This window comes from Barbus barbus (assembly GCF_936440315.1).
Source record: "Barbus barbus genome assembly, chromosome: 2".
NCBI lineage: Eukaryota > Metazoa > Chordata > Actinopteri > Cypriniformes > Cyprinidae > Barbus > Barbus barbus.
The window spans coordinates 27,119,974-27,136,497 of NC_136730.1; the positions used below are offsets into that span (position 1 = coordinate 27,119,974).

The 16,524-nt window shown below is 36.8% G+C and overlaps 1 protein-coding gene and 1 pseudogene across 2 annotated transcripts; one reads left to right on the top strand and one right to left on the bottom strand.

Moving 5' to 3' along the window:
- The first annotated feature begins 6,413 nt into the window (after positions 1-6,413).
- On the top strand, positions 6,414-10,120 carry LOC306884749 (uncharacterized protein). Its single transcript, XM_079440923.1, has 2 exons — positions 6,414-7,169; positions 7,913-10,120. The coding sequence occupies exons 1-2, from the start codon at positions 6,834-6,836 to the stop codon at positions 9,164-9,166; spliced, it is 1,590 nt and encodes a 529-aa protein (XP_079297049.1). The 5' UTR covers positions 6,414-6,833; the 3' UTR covers positions 9,167-10,120.
- Positions 10,121-12,974, bottom strand: LOC306884755 (thymidine kinase 2, mitochondrial-like; annotated as a pseudogene). Its single transcript, XR_013785789.1, has 6 exons — positions 12,607-12,974; positions 11,700-11,788; positions 11,522-11,589; positions 11,168-11,248; positions 10,483-11,027; positions 10,121-10,330 (listed from the first exon to the last, which is right to left on the bottom strand). The product of XR_013785789.1 is annotated as a thymidine kinase 2, mitochondrial-like (transcript).
- Positions 12,975-16,524: the final 3,550 nt, after the last annotated feature.

The following is a 16,524-nucleotide window of genomic DNA, read 5'->3' on the forward strand; positions in this document are numbered from 1 at the left end:
TTGAATTTGATGCATGAATGCGTTTCTTGTGTAGTGAAAAGCAGCTCAAGCCAGAAATTAATATTAAATGGCCCACTATTATTTATTTATTGTAGTTTGAATGGATGTCAACTTTGGACTCTCATATTACAGTACAATTGACTTCCACCAATGTTTAGTTTAAAAGTTACTCATCACCTATGAAGAAAGGCTACTTTTCTTATAACACCACATCTGAAGTAGCATTACAAGGTCATTTTGTAGATGTTGAGCCTGTCTCATTCTGCTCATATAGCTCTGTAAAGGCGTGAGCTGTATCGGTCAACACCTTAGATGAAGAAATGGTCCAGATGTTCTATGATGTAATGAGTAGAGGTGTATTAGCTGTTGCCACCACACTTTAATAATAATACTGTGTCTGTAAACCCTTGAATCTAATGGAATTCACCCAAATATGAAAATTTGCAGAGAATGTACCCTTATGCCATCTAAAGATGTAGAGTTTGTTTCTTCATCGGAACAGATGTGAAGAAATTTAGCATTACATCACTTGATTACCACTGGATCCACAGCAGTGAATGGGTGCCGTCAGAATGAGAGTCCAAACAGCTGATTTAAACATCACAATAATCCAGAAGTAATCAGCGTGACTCCAGTCCGTCAATTAACTACAAAAGCTGCATGTTTGTAAGAAACAAATTCATCAAGGCATTTTAACTTTAAACTGTCGCATCTGCCCAAAATCATTTAGAATCCATAATAACGCTGAAAAAAGTCCATCCCCGATGTCCTTTTACATCAAAATCCATTTGTTTTGAACTGTTTTGGTTTGTTTCTGTTTGTAAAAAGTGCAGACGAGACTGCTTTTTCACTGAAAGCAATATTATAGATATGGGACTCATATTTTAGTCAGAAGCAAGAGTTTGAAGTTAAAAACATTTTGGATTTGATTATTACAAACATGCAGCGTTTTGCTTCACAAGGATGATCAACTGGATTATTGTTCACTGAATGCTGAATTTCTTCAAATCTGTTCTGATAAAGTAAGGCCATCCAATATGTAGGTGAATTTGAGTATATCTTCAGCAGTTTTTCATTTTGGGTTAAACTATTCCTTTAATTCACACTTGTTAGCAAGGCTGTAGCAACTGTGTGCATAAAGATAAAATAAACACATACAGTACAGATTTAAAGGAATATTGCCAAATTCTAGAGAATATCTATTTCCCATTGGTCATATAGTATTTATTTTCTGTCGGTTTTAGGGTTTTGTGTATTTTAGCTGCATCTAGTGAGCTGCATCTATGTTCAGGAAAATCACTTTAAACTGGCTTACATTTGTGTGCTAAACTATTTCAGCAGTTTCATTACACCACATGAATATGTTTCTTACACCAGAATAGCACCTTAGCATCAAAACCCGTTGTAAATGTCGACTTACATTTAATGAATACATCTCAAATGTGTTATTTCACATATTGTCACTATGTTGTGGTCGGTTGTCCAAAGTGATAATGCTGTATCATAGAGCTGCAGATACTGATGTATGTTTTGTATTAGAGTCTTTATTCCTTTACCACTGTATCCTCTGAATAAATAATAATAATAATAATAAAAAAACAAGACTTCTATCAAGATGTCCATCTTTTAATCCTTTATTGAAATAATAAGTCTCAAAAACAGACTGATATAGTGAATTCGGTAAAATATCAACGTAGGATTTTGTTGTGCACAGTTACTGCTGGCAAGTTTCAGAGAATGTTGTGCAGTTTAGTAACAGATGTTGATTGTACACTAAAGGCTTCCAGATGGACAGAATATTTCCTGAACCATTTTGCTCATTGACTCCAGTCATTCAGAATGCATTATGAGCGTCTCGCTAGCACTGATATGGATATTCATCTCTCTCCTGCCTGTTTGCATGGTGGGCTCAAAGAAAGCATCCTGAACAGATGGCCTGTGCCATAGCTCTGCCCTTAATTAGCCTCTTATCCCAGAGCTCCACTTCTATTAAACTATACCAGAGGAATGCTCATTTCATCCAGAGCTGACATGCATGGTAATACACACAACTCTATTACAGTCGTACAGAAATAATCCAACCATTTGAAACCATTTAAGGTGAGTTTAAACATGAATGAGCCACTTGTAATTACTGTGAATTTTACCATCTGACTATTTTCAGGTCAGATAAGGTACAATAAGTGAGATTCTGAGAATAGATTCATCCAATTTTACATTGAAACAGTTCCTGTTATTCTCTAGAACCAGCAACTCTTTATTTGGTGACAAAAGTGCTTATTACAGTTTGTGTATTTTATGATCCTGTAATATGAATATTTCTATATTCAGGATACATTTTGTCATGTGCCATGTGATATTGAGTTCATGGTTGATATTGTTTTATTCCGAACAGACTCACTATGTTGCACTACCATTCAAACATGCTACCGGTACTGTTTTTTAAAATACATCCATTACAATCTAAAGTTCTATTTAATATATAGCCTATATTAAAATGTAATTTATTCATGATGGCACAGCTTGATTGCTCCAGTCTTAGTGTCACATGATCCTTCAGAAATCATTATAATATGCTGATTTGGTGCTCCAGAAACATTTCTTATAATTATCTGTGCTGAAAACAGTTCATTACGGTAAAGTGGGGCGTTTTAGGTTTGATTGTACCGTGCTCAGTGGGTTTGCACTTTCAGAGCATAACAATGGTTCTTAATTAAAAGGATGCTGTTTCTCTAAATGATAAAATAGTTTTGGTTGATGCAGTATGACACTGGTGGGTGTGGCCACACCTCAAAAGAGGACTGTGTCATGGTAAAAGGTAGAAAACCCTTTGACATTAGGTTTTCCTTTCTAAATGATAAGGTTGCTCACTAAATGGAAACAAATACTATTGGGACAGTTCCTGCTGTTTTTGTTTCCACAGTTGTTAAACATAAAATGCAAAGAAAAAAGAATTGCTTAAAAAATGTGTTCAAGGTGTTTAAATATTGCTGGCCCACTTTGTCTGAATGTGTTAGATAAAGTGGCCCAGTGGGATTCAGGTAAAGTGGGCTGACCTTTAACCTTCAATTATTTTTATTATTATTATTATTTTATAATTTACATGTATAATTTACTTTTTTAGAAAACAGAAATGAGTCTGCAGTCAGGAAATTCAAGTGATGGAAGAAAGGAAAGAGAGAATAGAAAGGAAGTCGAGGCATTCAGTTCAATCTGTGGAATGAAGAAAGGATGAGAGGAGCAAAATGTAGATGCAGAATATAAAGCTTTCAAATATGAACACAATTAAAGTTCATTTAAAGTGTTTAGGGAACATAGACAGAAAAACATTTCTACAAATGTGGCCCTGGACCACAAAACCTGTCTTAAGTTGCACGACTATATTTGAAGCAATAGCCAGCAATACATTGTATGAGTCAAAATAATAAATTTTTCTTTTATGCCAAAAATCATTAGGATATTACGTAAAGATCATGTTCCATGAAGATATTTTGTAAATTTCCTTTCGTAAATATATAAAAACGTCATTTTTGATTAGTAATATGCATTGCTAAGGACTTCATTTGGACAACTGCATTTTTTGCACCCTCAGATTCCAGATTTTCAAATAGTTGTATCTCAGCCAAACATTGTCCCATCAAACCATTCATCAATGGAAAGCTAATTTATTCAGCTCAAAAAATGTACTCTTATGACTGGTTTTGTGGTCCAGGGTCACATATATGGTTACCATTTTAAAAGTTACTATTATTATTTTAGACTATATGTTGTTGCTTGTGTTATAGTCACATTTTTAACATATTTTAGAGTTAATTTTGTTAATATTCTGATTTCTGAAAATTCTGATATTCACATTTAATAAAATGTAATGTCAACACAACATGATTGTTCAGTTGTTGGGCATTTCACACATGAATTGAGATGAGGATTTACACATGATTTATTTTACTCATAACCTGTAGGTTATATATTTTTGGATTTTTTAAATATGTTTGTCTGATAATATGTGTTAATAAATCATGTGTTTTTAATTAGGAGCAGAAAAATTTTTCATATATAAGGAATGGCCCACTTTATGTAAAAAAAATAAAATAAATAATAATAATGTTATATATATATATATATATATATATATATATATATATATATATATATATATATATATATTTTTTTTTTTTTTTTTTTTTTACGTAAAGTAGTGCCATATATATATATATATATATATATATAAAATGCTCTTCTGGCTGGACTGCCATCAAACACAATCAAACCTCTACAAATTATTCAGAATGCAGCGGCACGACTGGTCTTCAACGAGCCCAAAAGAGCGCATGTTACACCTCTTTTCATCTCCTTGCACTGGCTACCAGTGGCAGCTCACATCAAGTTCAAGACACTGATGCTTGCATACAGAACGACCACAGGCTCAGCAGCCTCCTACTTCCACTCACTATTACAAATCTACATCCCCTCCAGAAGTCTGAGATCCGCTAGTGAGCGACGCCTTGTGATACCATCACAGAGAGGCTCAAAATCACTCTCCAGAACATTCTCGTTCACCATTCCTGGCTGGTGGAATAATCTTCCCACCCCTATCCGGAATGCTGGATCCCTGTCAATCTTCAAGCAACAACTGAAAACTCATCTCTTTCGGCACTACTTGACTTCATCCTAAACTCAAAAAAAAAAAAAAACCTCACTCTTTCCCTCTATCTTTCTCTCCCTCCCTTACTAGCTTGTACTTATTTGAACAATGACTGAGACTTGGTGTTACGAGCACTTCCTCTGTCTGATTGCCTCTTCAAGATGAATCGCTTCTTGTATTCCCCAATTGTAAGTCGCTTTGGATAAAAGCGTCTGCCAAATGACTAAACGTAAACGTGTGTATATATATATATATGTTGTTTTTTTCTGGAGTACATGATCTAAAAATGTTTATACCATGCAAATAACACTTTATATTTACCATATTCAAATTGAAATATTACAGCTGGACATTAAAGTTAACAAAAATAATAAAGAAAAGAAGGTAGCACTTTATTTTACAGTACGTGTACTTCCCTGGTACATACATGGTAAATATATTGTACCTACAGGCAAATGAGTGGTAACACAAGGTACTTGTGGAAATAGGACTGTAAAATAAAGTGCATCATTTTACATAAACATTACACAGAAATTACCAATACTTCAAACTTTGTAAGCACTGTTGTGGAGAGCAATTTAACATTAACACACTTGTTTGCAAGTACTACATATTTACCACGTGTATACCAAGTACAGTATGTGTCTTGTTTGTTACCACATAATAGCACATTTTTTTTGTGGGTGCTACACATTTACCATGTTCAGACCATGTACAGTAATGTGTCTTAGTAGTTACCATATACGGATACTGTAAGGACAGGCCTGTTTGTACCCACTTGTCCGTAAGTACTACATATTTACCATGAATATACATTAGTAAGTACAGTAAAGTATCTAAATAGTTACCATGTATGGGCACCACCTGTAAGTGACCGTTCTTACCCACACTTGTCTGTATGTACAAACAATTACCATGCACGTACGACTGTTAAGTACAGCCGTGTTTCTTATTTATTACCATGTGCATATATGACCAGGCTGGAAGGCCAGCTGACCAACCAGCTAAAACCAGCCTGACCAGGCTGGGAGACCAGCTAAAACCAGCTATTTCCAGCTTAAACCAGCTAAAACCAGCCAACCAGCTTAGGCTGGTTTAAGCTGTTTTTTTCAGCAGGGTACACTTCAGGTAAGTACCTTGTGTTACCACTCATTTGCATGTACTTCATGTAGCTATGTACCAGGGAAGTACATGTACTGTAAAATAAAGTGCTACCGAGAAGGAGGAGGGGGGGGGGGGTCCCATCTAGGTATCTAAATTACACGTTTTACAAAAAGTGGCCCATTTTACCTGCAATCACCCTATTGTTTATTATTTTTGTTGAAACCATAACTTTTTTTAAGGATTCTTTGGTGAATAGAACTTATAGGAAGCATTTGCCTTCCTACTGTAAGAGATAGCAGCATGAATTACTAGTTCAATGAGTAGGCCATAACCTATTTCCTTTATTACACGCTGATAAAATAAAAAATTAAAAAAAATTAAAAATTAAAAGTAAAATAAAAAAACATGGTAAGCGCCGTTATCAGATGGAAGTATGCGACTAAGGTATTTTGATATTTTTGTACAAATACATGCTCTAGTTTAAAAGCTGGATTTCCCCCATCAGGTATTTTCCTTTCTGACATGACTCAAACACGTGTTTGACGTGCATAAGCATCAATTTTGTGATTACATCGCCATCTTCTGGATATTCTTTTACACGCAAGTCATGAGAATTACTTTTTTTGTTTTTTTTTCAGCGCTAGATGTCACTAATGTTTCCTTCATTCGAAGGAAGAATAACAATGGAGACATGTAGGCATGCCAGCAACCGTTTCTCGGACAAATCATGGACAAACCCCCCGGTATAATTAAGTGTACCGGTAGTTATCGATGTACAATATATATGTATTTCAGGTGTCTCGAGGCTGAGATGAATGATATGAGATCGATGTTACGTCGCTGATGCCTACAGGACCGTTTCGCTTATTGGCCATGGACATTTATGGAAATGTAAGCCTTTTATTAAAGTAATCCCGGTCAGTTCTTAAACTACAACAAGAAGACGTATATTTGAGGTTCTTGCGTATCGGCGTCGCTTGCGATACCTGCATATTCATCATCATCATCACTCCTCATTTGCATACTGTCTACTTTCGCTTCCTCATATGGGAGTTGATCAACTTGATCACTTTCTGTCACAACCATGACCAACAGCGTCGACGATCAAACGCCTGTTTCGCGAAAAGACGTGTTCGTTAAGTATTTACAGTACTACGACAAAGTTAGTTGCGAAGGCAATCTGACCGTGTGCTCAGAGACACAGGTGACAGATGAAGCCGGACGCGTGCTGCTGCTCGCGGAGGAAGAGCCGCGGAAGAGACTCGACGCGCTGGACTTCTATCAGACTCTCTATAAGTGCGCGCAGTACAGAGACTGCCACAGACGAGTACACGACTTCAGAAAAGCTGCCGAGCTACTAGAGATGTTCTGTGTCAACCTGTTTTTGTTTCCGTGGAAGAAAGAGATTAAAACCTTAAAGGTAAATAAAAGCTGCTATTGATAGGTCTGTCCTCTCTGCTCTCCCAGCTGATGATAATAGGAAGCTAAACCGGCCTCAGATGGTTTCATGTTCTTATCTGGTCTCCTGCCCTGGTCAGACTGGTCTATTTTATGGATTTAGAAGGGTTTGGGGAAGTTTTCATTTGGTCAGACCAGCTAGACCATCAACAAGATACTGGAAGGCCACATAAAATCAGCAAACTAGTTTAGGCTGGTTAATTCATCATTATTATTATTATTATTATTATTATAATAATAAGCAATGGTGATGTCCCTGATTTCCTTTAATTCACATGTTCTGTTTGAGGTCTGAGAAACCCCGGGCACTTTTGTAATGATCACAAAATTATTTTTAACACCCAAGTATTAAGTTAATACTTAACGACTTTTGATTTTTGACAAGTTGATTGTCCTAAAACCAGTGTAAACCAGCCCTTCTTAACTGGTATCCTAACCGGTTTAGCCTGATCTGTTTTCTGGTTTTAGAAGGATTTTGAGTATATATATATATATATATATATATATATATATAAAACTTTGCTAAGATTCTTCGAGTGATGTATACACTGTTAATAATAATAATTGGTTGCAATACAGTACCACATTACGGCACAAGGTTTAATTATTTTAGAAGTGAAAAAAGAAACATGAAACATTCTTAAATACTATACAATATAATATAATATACAATTAATCAGGGCTGTTTTTCCCTTGTTCTCTCAGACATTTACAGGACACTTTGTCTATTACATCAAGCCAGTATTGCCTTTTGCCAGAAGTATTCTTCAGATTATTGGATACTGCATGGAAACAGACACCGAGTATAGACTGTCAGAGAGTTTTGATCCAGACAAGGCCAAGAGTATGGGATTTGACCTTTTCCTTGCCCGGTTAGAGTGTGAGCATCTTCTGGAGCTCATGAACCAGAGATCACATGTGGAATGTCTGGAGATCATCAGAATGAGAGCTGCTCCTCTGACCTTAAGTGCTGGAGAAGTAGTTTCAGAACCTATCAATGACATCTGTAATCTAAACGAGGATGTTTTAAAGGATGAGGGGAACATTGAAGGTGGCTCTCTGATAAACCCAGAGGAAGAGGGGCGACAGGAGTCACTTAAAAGTCATAACCCTATTGATCAGGAAGTTGACAAGTCTGAAGATGCTTCTATCTCTGATGTCGAAAGACCACCCAACTCATTTATGAGTGACGACAAGTCTATCTTAGAGATGCGGGAAAACTACCCAGACCTGGCCATCCGACAAAAGCCCATTTTCCGAAAGTCTCAAAGATCTATGCAGCCTCTCAAGGCCCAGGAGTGGGCTGGATCCAAGGGCCACAATGCAGGCCTGTACCACGAGGCCAGTGATGACATGAGTGGCCCCCAGTCTATAGCCATACATGCTGAGACCACGCCAGGCCAAAGAAAACTACACATCGCAAATGCACTTGTAGAAGCCCAACCCTCAGATGACAAACCATTGGTTCTTCAAGTTGAGAAGCTGTTGCAAGGACGCAGCCGTGAAGGCTCGACGGAAGACTGCTTGGCTGAGCTCACTGAGCAAATGGAGAAAATGCACATGAAGGAACTCAGTGCAGATGAACCTCTTAAATACCCCATAGAGGAGACCGCACAGGCCCAGCCATGCAGTGGACCCAATGACGTCATCACAGCTCCACCAACAAAATCCTCAGACGGTATGAGCCTGCCCATCCTGTGCAGCCCATCCCAGGAGCCTGTCTGCAACATTACAGGTTGTGGGAGCTGTGCTGGGTCTGACGGCGCTCTTGCACAGGACAACCTCATTAGAGAGCCTCCTCAGTCAATCTACATCCATAGTGCACTGAGCGTGTGCACACCAGTGTTTGGACCACCGACTGACCACAGCCAGACTGCTAATGAGGGCTCAAATGGACGCAAGAGTCCCACACCTCAGCAACCAGAAGACGACCTAGTCCAAACATACGTAGTGATTTAGAAACATAAAGTATTCTTGTTTCTTCCTTATCCATGGCAGAGATTTTAAAGTGTTCTAGAGTGTGACAGTGCTCCAAAAATGTCTTTGTGCTAGTCATGATGTGCAAAGCATTTTCATTGATAGAGAGTTTCTTGTTAATGAAGCCCTGATTTTGAGTTAGGTTTGGTATCTTAAAGTTTATGAAGGTGACAGTAAGAATGTCTGTGCCCTTTGACTTTTTAACTTCTATCATAGCTTTTCAAAGTGAATGAAGGTTTCTTGCTTTCATGAATCTGCTTGGGTAAAAATGATTATTTGAGCTTGATTTTCTAGGTAATGTGCCTTATGAAATGTAGACAAATAAATGTGCACTTGTCTTAATGGAACATTTGTTTCTGCTGGGATGTCTAACCTTGTATTAATGGGGTAATTTATAAAACATGCATATGCACAGATTTGATCTTAGAGGTAAAATTCATCCCATCGTTAAGATTTTAAAAAATGGTCTTTCACAAGGAAAGGGGCTTAGTGCCACGCCAGGTTCTAAGCAGGTGTACAAACATTTTTTTTTCTTATAGCAGAATTAAAGTAATGTAGGTATTTGGAAATCAAAAAAAATTCTTGTCGCTGACCATTCACAAGAAAAGGATTTAGACGTTGACTGGTGCACTTTAATATGCTAATGACATTAATTAGGGGGCGTCTACAAGACAGAAAAACTAAATTCAGGAAAATTTGTGAATTGTGTGAATTGCACGTACACACATTCGAGAAATAATCTTAGATCAAACGTAGGTTTCTACACAACATTTTATAAATGAGGCCCCTGGGGCATCTATATTATACTACCTGTTATTTAGAGTAATAAGGTGCAAATTATTTTTGTACTTATCGTGCCATACTACTGAGGCTACAGTGCAGCACGTCATATAATTATGTGACCGTAAATTACAATGTAATAAAATCAATATTTTCAAATAATTTTTTCAGTTTATTTAAAACAATACCTTATGCAGTAGAAATTACATTGGTCACAGTAACACCTTCGGTAACATAAACTGACCACAGTACCTATTTGATAGTGACACTGTCTGCAAGTGGGAGGATGAACATCTCATGAAAATAAAAGAATCTTTAAGACCCTAGATCAGGGGTCACTAAGTTCAGTCCTGGAGGGCCGGTGTCCTGCAGATTTTAGCTCCAACCCTAATTAAACACACCTGAAGCAGCTAATCAAGGTCTTACTAGGTATACTTGAAACTTCCAGGCAGGTGTGTTGAGGCAAGTTGGAGCTAAACCCTGCAGGACACCGGCCCTCCAGGATCAAGTTTGATGACCCCTGCCCTAGATTGATGACTTCACTGTAAAAGTGCAAGACTAAATCACATACAGTATATTTGCACGGTCTGGAATTGACGTTCTGAATTTAAAATGTCCACAGACAAGAAAAAGAAAAGAAAAAATGGAAATGTTTCCAAGTGCAGTAGTTTTAGATAATATGGAATGATTCCATAAACAAGACTAAAAATAAAAAGACTATGTCCCTTGTTAAGTGCTTAAACAAGTTTACAATGACTGCAAATGCAAATACAAAATAATAATCATAAAAGTCAGCATTTAAATAAAATACCTATCATATGAACTAATTTACAAACTCTACTATGTAAATCAACTGTCCACTGCAGGAGGAATGTTTGTAAACCCAGTTCCAAGTCAAAAAAAGTACTTGATTCATCTGTCTTTTGAGAGCTGACATATTTATGGCTTGATATGATCAACGTTGTCTCTGATCATTTACTCAGCAATGTGCCATAAGTATCTTCTCTCTGTTCTCCTCATACTGATGCAGCATCTTCTTTAAATCATGATCTGCTGGGATTACCTGCCCACCAAAGTGAAGGCACAAATTACTCCCAAGATATAGCGCATGGAACAGCTCATCAACAGGTGATTATACAATATGTCACAAGAGATATCATATGTTGCAGGCTTTTTAACCAATGACTATCGGCAGAAACTCACCAGAACAGGAGCAGGAACCTCAAATGACTTGTGATGAATGAGCCAGGCCTCATAGAGATTATGGATTGATTCTATGTATTCCTAAAAGGTAAAAGTCAGATAAAGTGTAATCTCTTTCAAAATATATGAACAAAAAAAAAAAAAAAAGAGTAATGTTTGTAACCTAGCCTTCTGATAACATGAAAAGTGAAGTCATCTCCAAGCTAAAACTTAAGTTTTAAACTTACAATGTGGCAGCTATTTGCTCTTCCACCATTGACACCAGAGATACAGAATCAATTTTGGGTTGTTTCAGGTTGCATTTCAGTTCAGTTTTGCATAAACGGGATCACAAATAACTCAACAACAGCTCACCAGTGGAATAACCTTCTCTTCCTCTCTGCACCTCTGATTTAGTCTTTCGTAGCAGGTCTGTAGGTAAACTGAATAAAACCCAATGAGAACATAAAATGTGTCAGAAACATTACGCAACATTTATTTGGCATTATTATATCTTACAAGCAACATGCTTATATAGATACATTTGCCATACCAATAAGGTCCACAGGAATAGCAATATTCTTTATGATCCACTCAAACCATTCACTTAAAACAGCAAAGTCCACCTCGGGTATCTTTCCACTGTCAACCAAATAAAATAATACTCAATTAATATTAGTACACATTAAAGGGTTACTCCACCCCAAAATTTAATTTTTGTCATTGATCACTTACCCCCATGTTGTTCCAAACCCATAAAAGCTTTGTTCGTCTTCAGGAACACAATTTAAGATATTTTGGATAAAAACCGGGAGGCTTGTGACTGTCCCATTGACTGCCAAACAAATAACACTGTCATGGCCCAGAAAAGTCTGAAAAACATCGTCAGAATAGTCCATCTGCCAGCAGTGGTTCAACTGTAATTGAAGCTACGAGAATACGTTTTATACGCAAAAAAAACCTCCAAAAAGAACAAATTTATTCAACAATTCGTCTCCTCTGCGTCAGCATAGCGCCATTTTGGAAAGTATCAGCTGGATGCAAGCAGCGTACGCTGTTCTGTGTCAGCCGCAGTCAATGGGACAGTCACAAGCCTCCTGGTTTTCATCCAAAATATCTTAAATTGTGTTCCGAAGATGAACGAAGCTTTAACGGGATTGGAATGACATGGGGGTAGTGATTAATGACAAAATTTTCATTTTAGGGTGGAGTAACCCTTTAATATTAATACACATTTAATGATCAGTACACTTTGTGGTTACACTTTATTTTATGGTGTCTTCGATATAATGTAATTAAGCAATATTAATTAACAACCTGTAGGGTTAGGGTTTGGTTTAGGGTTAGTTGCATGTAACAATGCATTGTTATTACAATAGTAAGAACATCTAACGTGTAAGAAGGACACCAAAATAAAGTCTTACCCATTTTTATAAGACAAGCTTTATAAGAAAATTTACCTTTTATAAAGATTTTCCACAAAAATGTACTTTGCACTGTCTTTGCAATGTACTTTCCATCATTCTGATTGGTGCTGACTGTGGCGACAGAAAGAAAAACAACAGATTATTGCAGTCGTGATTCGCATTCCATTTCCTCTGTTCAAACAGAAGACGGAGGCTAATTTCTGTTCTGCAGAACAGAAAGAGATGCATGTAAAGCAACTCAACTAAACTGACTATAGGGAAGTGAAAGAGGACTCGTACATGCCGATCCAGCATTGTCATCTAGATGGGTCCTGGTACATCAATCCCTGTGGCAGAATAAATACATTTATATAATAATCAAATATGAAATAAAATTTAGAACAAGATGGATCAGAAAGAAAAAGCTCATTATATCTATCTGATGTGCTACTTGCATCCTTGTACATTCCTCCATTTAGACACTGGCTCTGTTAGCACCTACAGCACAAGACAGTCGTCTGTCAAATAAACAAATAAGAATTGTGGGAGTATGAAGGTAAATTGACGTCAAAGATTTGCATGCGCAGGGTAAGATTTGTGAAAGTGTACATAAGACTGTAAGTGTAAATTAAATTTGCATGCGCAAGAGACGCTTTGTAAAGGTGTAAATCACGTTTCAAGCGCAAGAAAAAATTATTTGCAGCATTTTACTGTTACTTGTAAGTGTCATTCATGTATTGTGAAACTGCAGCTTCATGCTAGCGCAAAATAAATATCTGCATTCTTACGACTTCCATTTTTCCGCGCTTACACTTTTGGCACGGTTTTTTTCGCCAAAATACGGTCAAAAGCACTGCAAGCCTGTGAACAGCGATTTGCAAGCGAAAACAACAGTTTAAGGAACTGCAAAACGGATTGACTGCGTAAAACCAATCTGTATGTGTAAAAAAAAACTGACTGGCAAATGTCTAAATGACTTGTGTATGTAGGGCAAAAAATTCCCTAAATAATCTGATATGTACAGCTTTTTTTGCTATGCCAATAAAGCTACTTAAATCTGAATTTGTCAAACCATGTCTGTTTATGGTTTTTAACACTCAATTGTATATATTGAAATTTCAGTATTGATTCAGATAACTTTCATCTGACTGATTAAGCTATTATATGAAGCAAGAATGAGTAACAAAATGCTTTCTTTGTGTCCAGATTTGACTAATGCAAAAACTTTGATAAATATGTATTTAATCATGTCTAAATATATATCCAAATTCAAGTAACTAATTATGTGGGAATCCAAAGTTCCCAGCCACACAGCCATGTTTATGTGTTTATATATAGAGAGCTAAAGGGGCAGTCGTGCTCCACTGCTCCGGGTGGGTGTTCACTACTGTGAGTACACTTGGATGGGTTAAATGCAGAACACTAATTCTGAGTATGGGTCACCATACTTGGCCACACACCACTTCCCTTTGCCTTTCCCTAAACAGTCATCTAGTGGTTACATGATGGTATTACAGATGATAAATATTTAATATATATTTTAGTAATATTTTGTAAAGTCGCCTTAAATTACAACATGTTAAAGAAAAAAAATATTACTGTTGCTTCTGTTAATTTTTGTTAAAAAAAATTAAACCATCCCTGATCAGTAGACAAGTGAAATTATGCATGTATTAGGCTAGTGCAGATACTAGGCCTTCTTTAATTATCATCAAAATTACAATAAACTAAATATAGCCTGTTTAGGAGGAGAATGATACTACACAGCTCGAAATTCAGTATGAACACATAGCCTAATGGTACACAACTTTTAAAAGATCATGTTTTAATTAAGTTGGTATTTATTTATTAATTTATTTATTTTGACTGTATGTGTAAATTAAAAGTATGGAGAACGTTCCCGAACTAAATGAAGATAAATGTCTTGGTGAATGATGCGTTTCTTTGAACCAATCAGATTAGAGTAAATGGAGAGTCAGCGAGAGCCTCATTTGATTGGCTACAAGGTGGCCCCGCCCTCCCCCTCACACTTGCAAAACTCAGTGAGAGAATCTGCCAAAACTAGTGATAGGAAGTTCGGATCATTTTACCGACTCGGACCTTTGAGTCTCGTTCAGCAAAATGAACAAATCTTTTTTCGAGTCATTTCATTCATTTTAGCAAAATATAATTCAAATGTTACGTGTTACTTTCCAAACACATCTACTACTTATGCAAACGTTTATCACACTACAAACAATACAAAACTATAATGCTATAAGAAACAGAAAATATTAATTCATTTTTTTTTTTTTTTTTTTTATTAAAGCTCAAAAATCACGAATATAAAACAGAATACAACCATCAACATAAAAATGATAACAATAATATTAATTAATTGTTTACCTGGGTCTTTAGTCTATGATTTGCGCACCACCTCTTATCTGACAAGTCTTGGGTTTGAGTCTATCGTTCATCACGTGACAGCCCCATACGCTGAACCAATGCAGCCTGAGCCGGAAAGAGAATTGATTAGTTCACCTCCTGAGTCTCGGGCTTGAGTCGTTCGTTCTTTTGTCACGTGACCACTTGCCGGATCAGTATAGGCTACTATAAAGTAAAACTGTATTTTTTGTATGTTGGATCATATTTAAGAATTATCATAAAATTATCAAAATATGTGTAACAAGCATTTTCCTAGAAATAAAAATGGTCTGTTCATTTCTGTCACTATGTTTTTGTAACTGTTTCTTGAGTATCTGTGTTATTTTATAAATAAATAAAAGCCTGTTATAAATAAAATATTGATTGACTTGTCCTTTGACTGTCAAACACTAGGATTAGGCTATATAATAAAAAATATCCAAGCCTAAAATTACAAAAGCACTTATAGTTTGTTCATTTTTGCTCCAATTTTGACTTTAGCTGGTATAATTGTTTTAGGGAAACTTGACATATTGGTCTAATATTTGTATAAGAAGATTGGTCAAAAAGGACACAATGACAAAGTGAAAGCAAATACATTTTTTAATTTGAATGATTAATGTTAGTTAAAAATATTAAGGTTATGATAACGTCAGCTTCAATGGTTGTAACCCAAACGGACATAAAACTGGAGAGTTAAAGTGATTTACTTAGAAATATAGTCTGCTTGGGTCACACAAAGTTCAGCTGAAGGACAACTGTCACCAAGGGAACAGTGACCATTCCACACCAATCCCCCTTTGTTTTGCACTAGGTGAGGTGCAGAGAAGAGCCTCAGAGCCTCATTCTCCTGAGATGTTAACATCTCAGGAGAATGAGCACTAGAAAAATGAGTGATGTTTGGACTCATTTTGTGGCAACTTCAGCCACTGAAGCAAAATGCAACATATGCAAAAAACGTTTTTCAACTAAAGGAGGAAGCACTTCTAATTTGAGGAGGGACCTTAAATCCTCACATCCTACTGTGCTGTTAGCACAAGTTAGAACAGAGACTGCAGATGATAACCCTGCAGCAGCACTTCTTCAGCTAGACCTTCGACGGCTTTGGCTGGCACGCTGACCACATCTACCACATCCAGTACACCAACAGCATATGCATATATATACACCCATACTCGGAATTCGTGCTCTGCATTTAACCCATCCAACGTGCACACACACATCAGTGAACACACACACACACCATGAACACACACCCAGAGCAGTGGGCCATTTATGCTGCAGCGCCCGGGGAGCAGTTGGGGGTTCGGTGCCTTGCTCAAGGGCACCTCAGTCGTGGTATTGAGGGTGGAGAGAGCGCTGGACATTCACTCCCCCCACCTACAATCCCTGCCGGCCCGAGACTCGAACCCGCAACCTTTGGATTATGAGTCCGACTCTCTAACCATTAGGCCAATATATATATTATTTTTTTTATTTGTTTTCATTTATTTTTTATTTAAATTGTTTAAATTCATTCGGGATTAGTTATTCTCTAAGCTAGAAAGCTTTTTTTTTTGGCACAAAAGT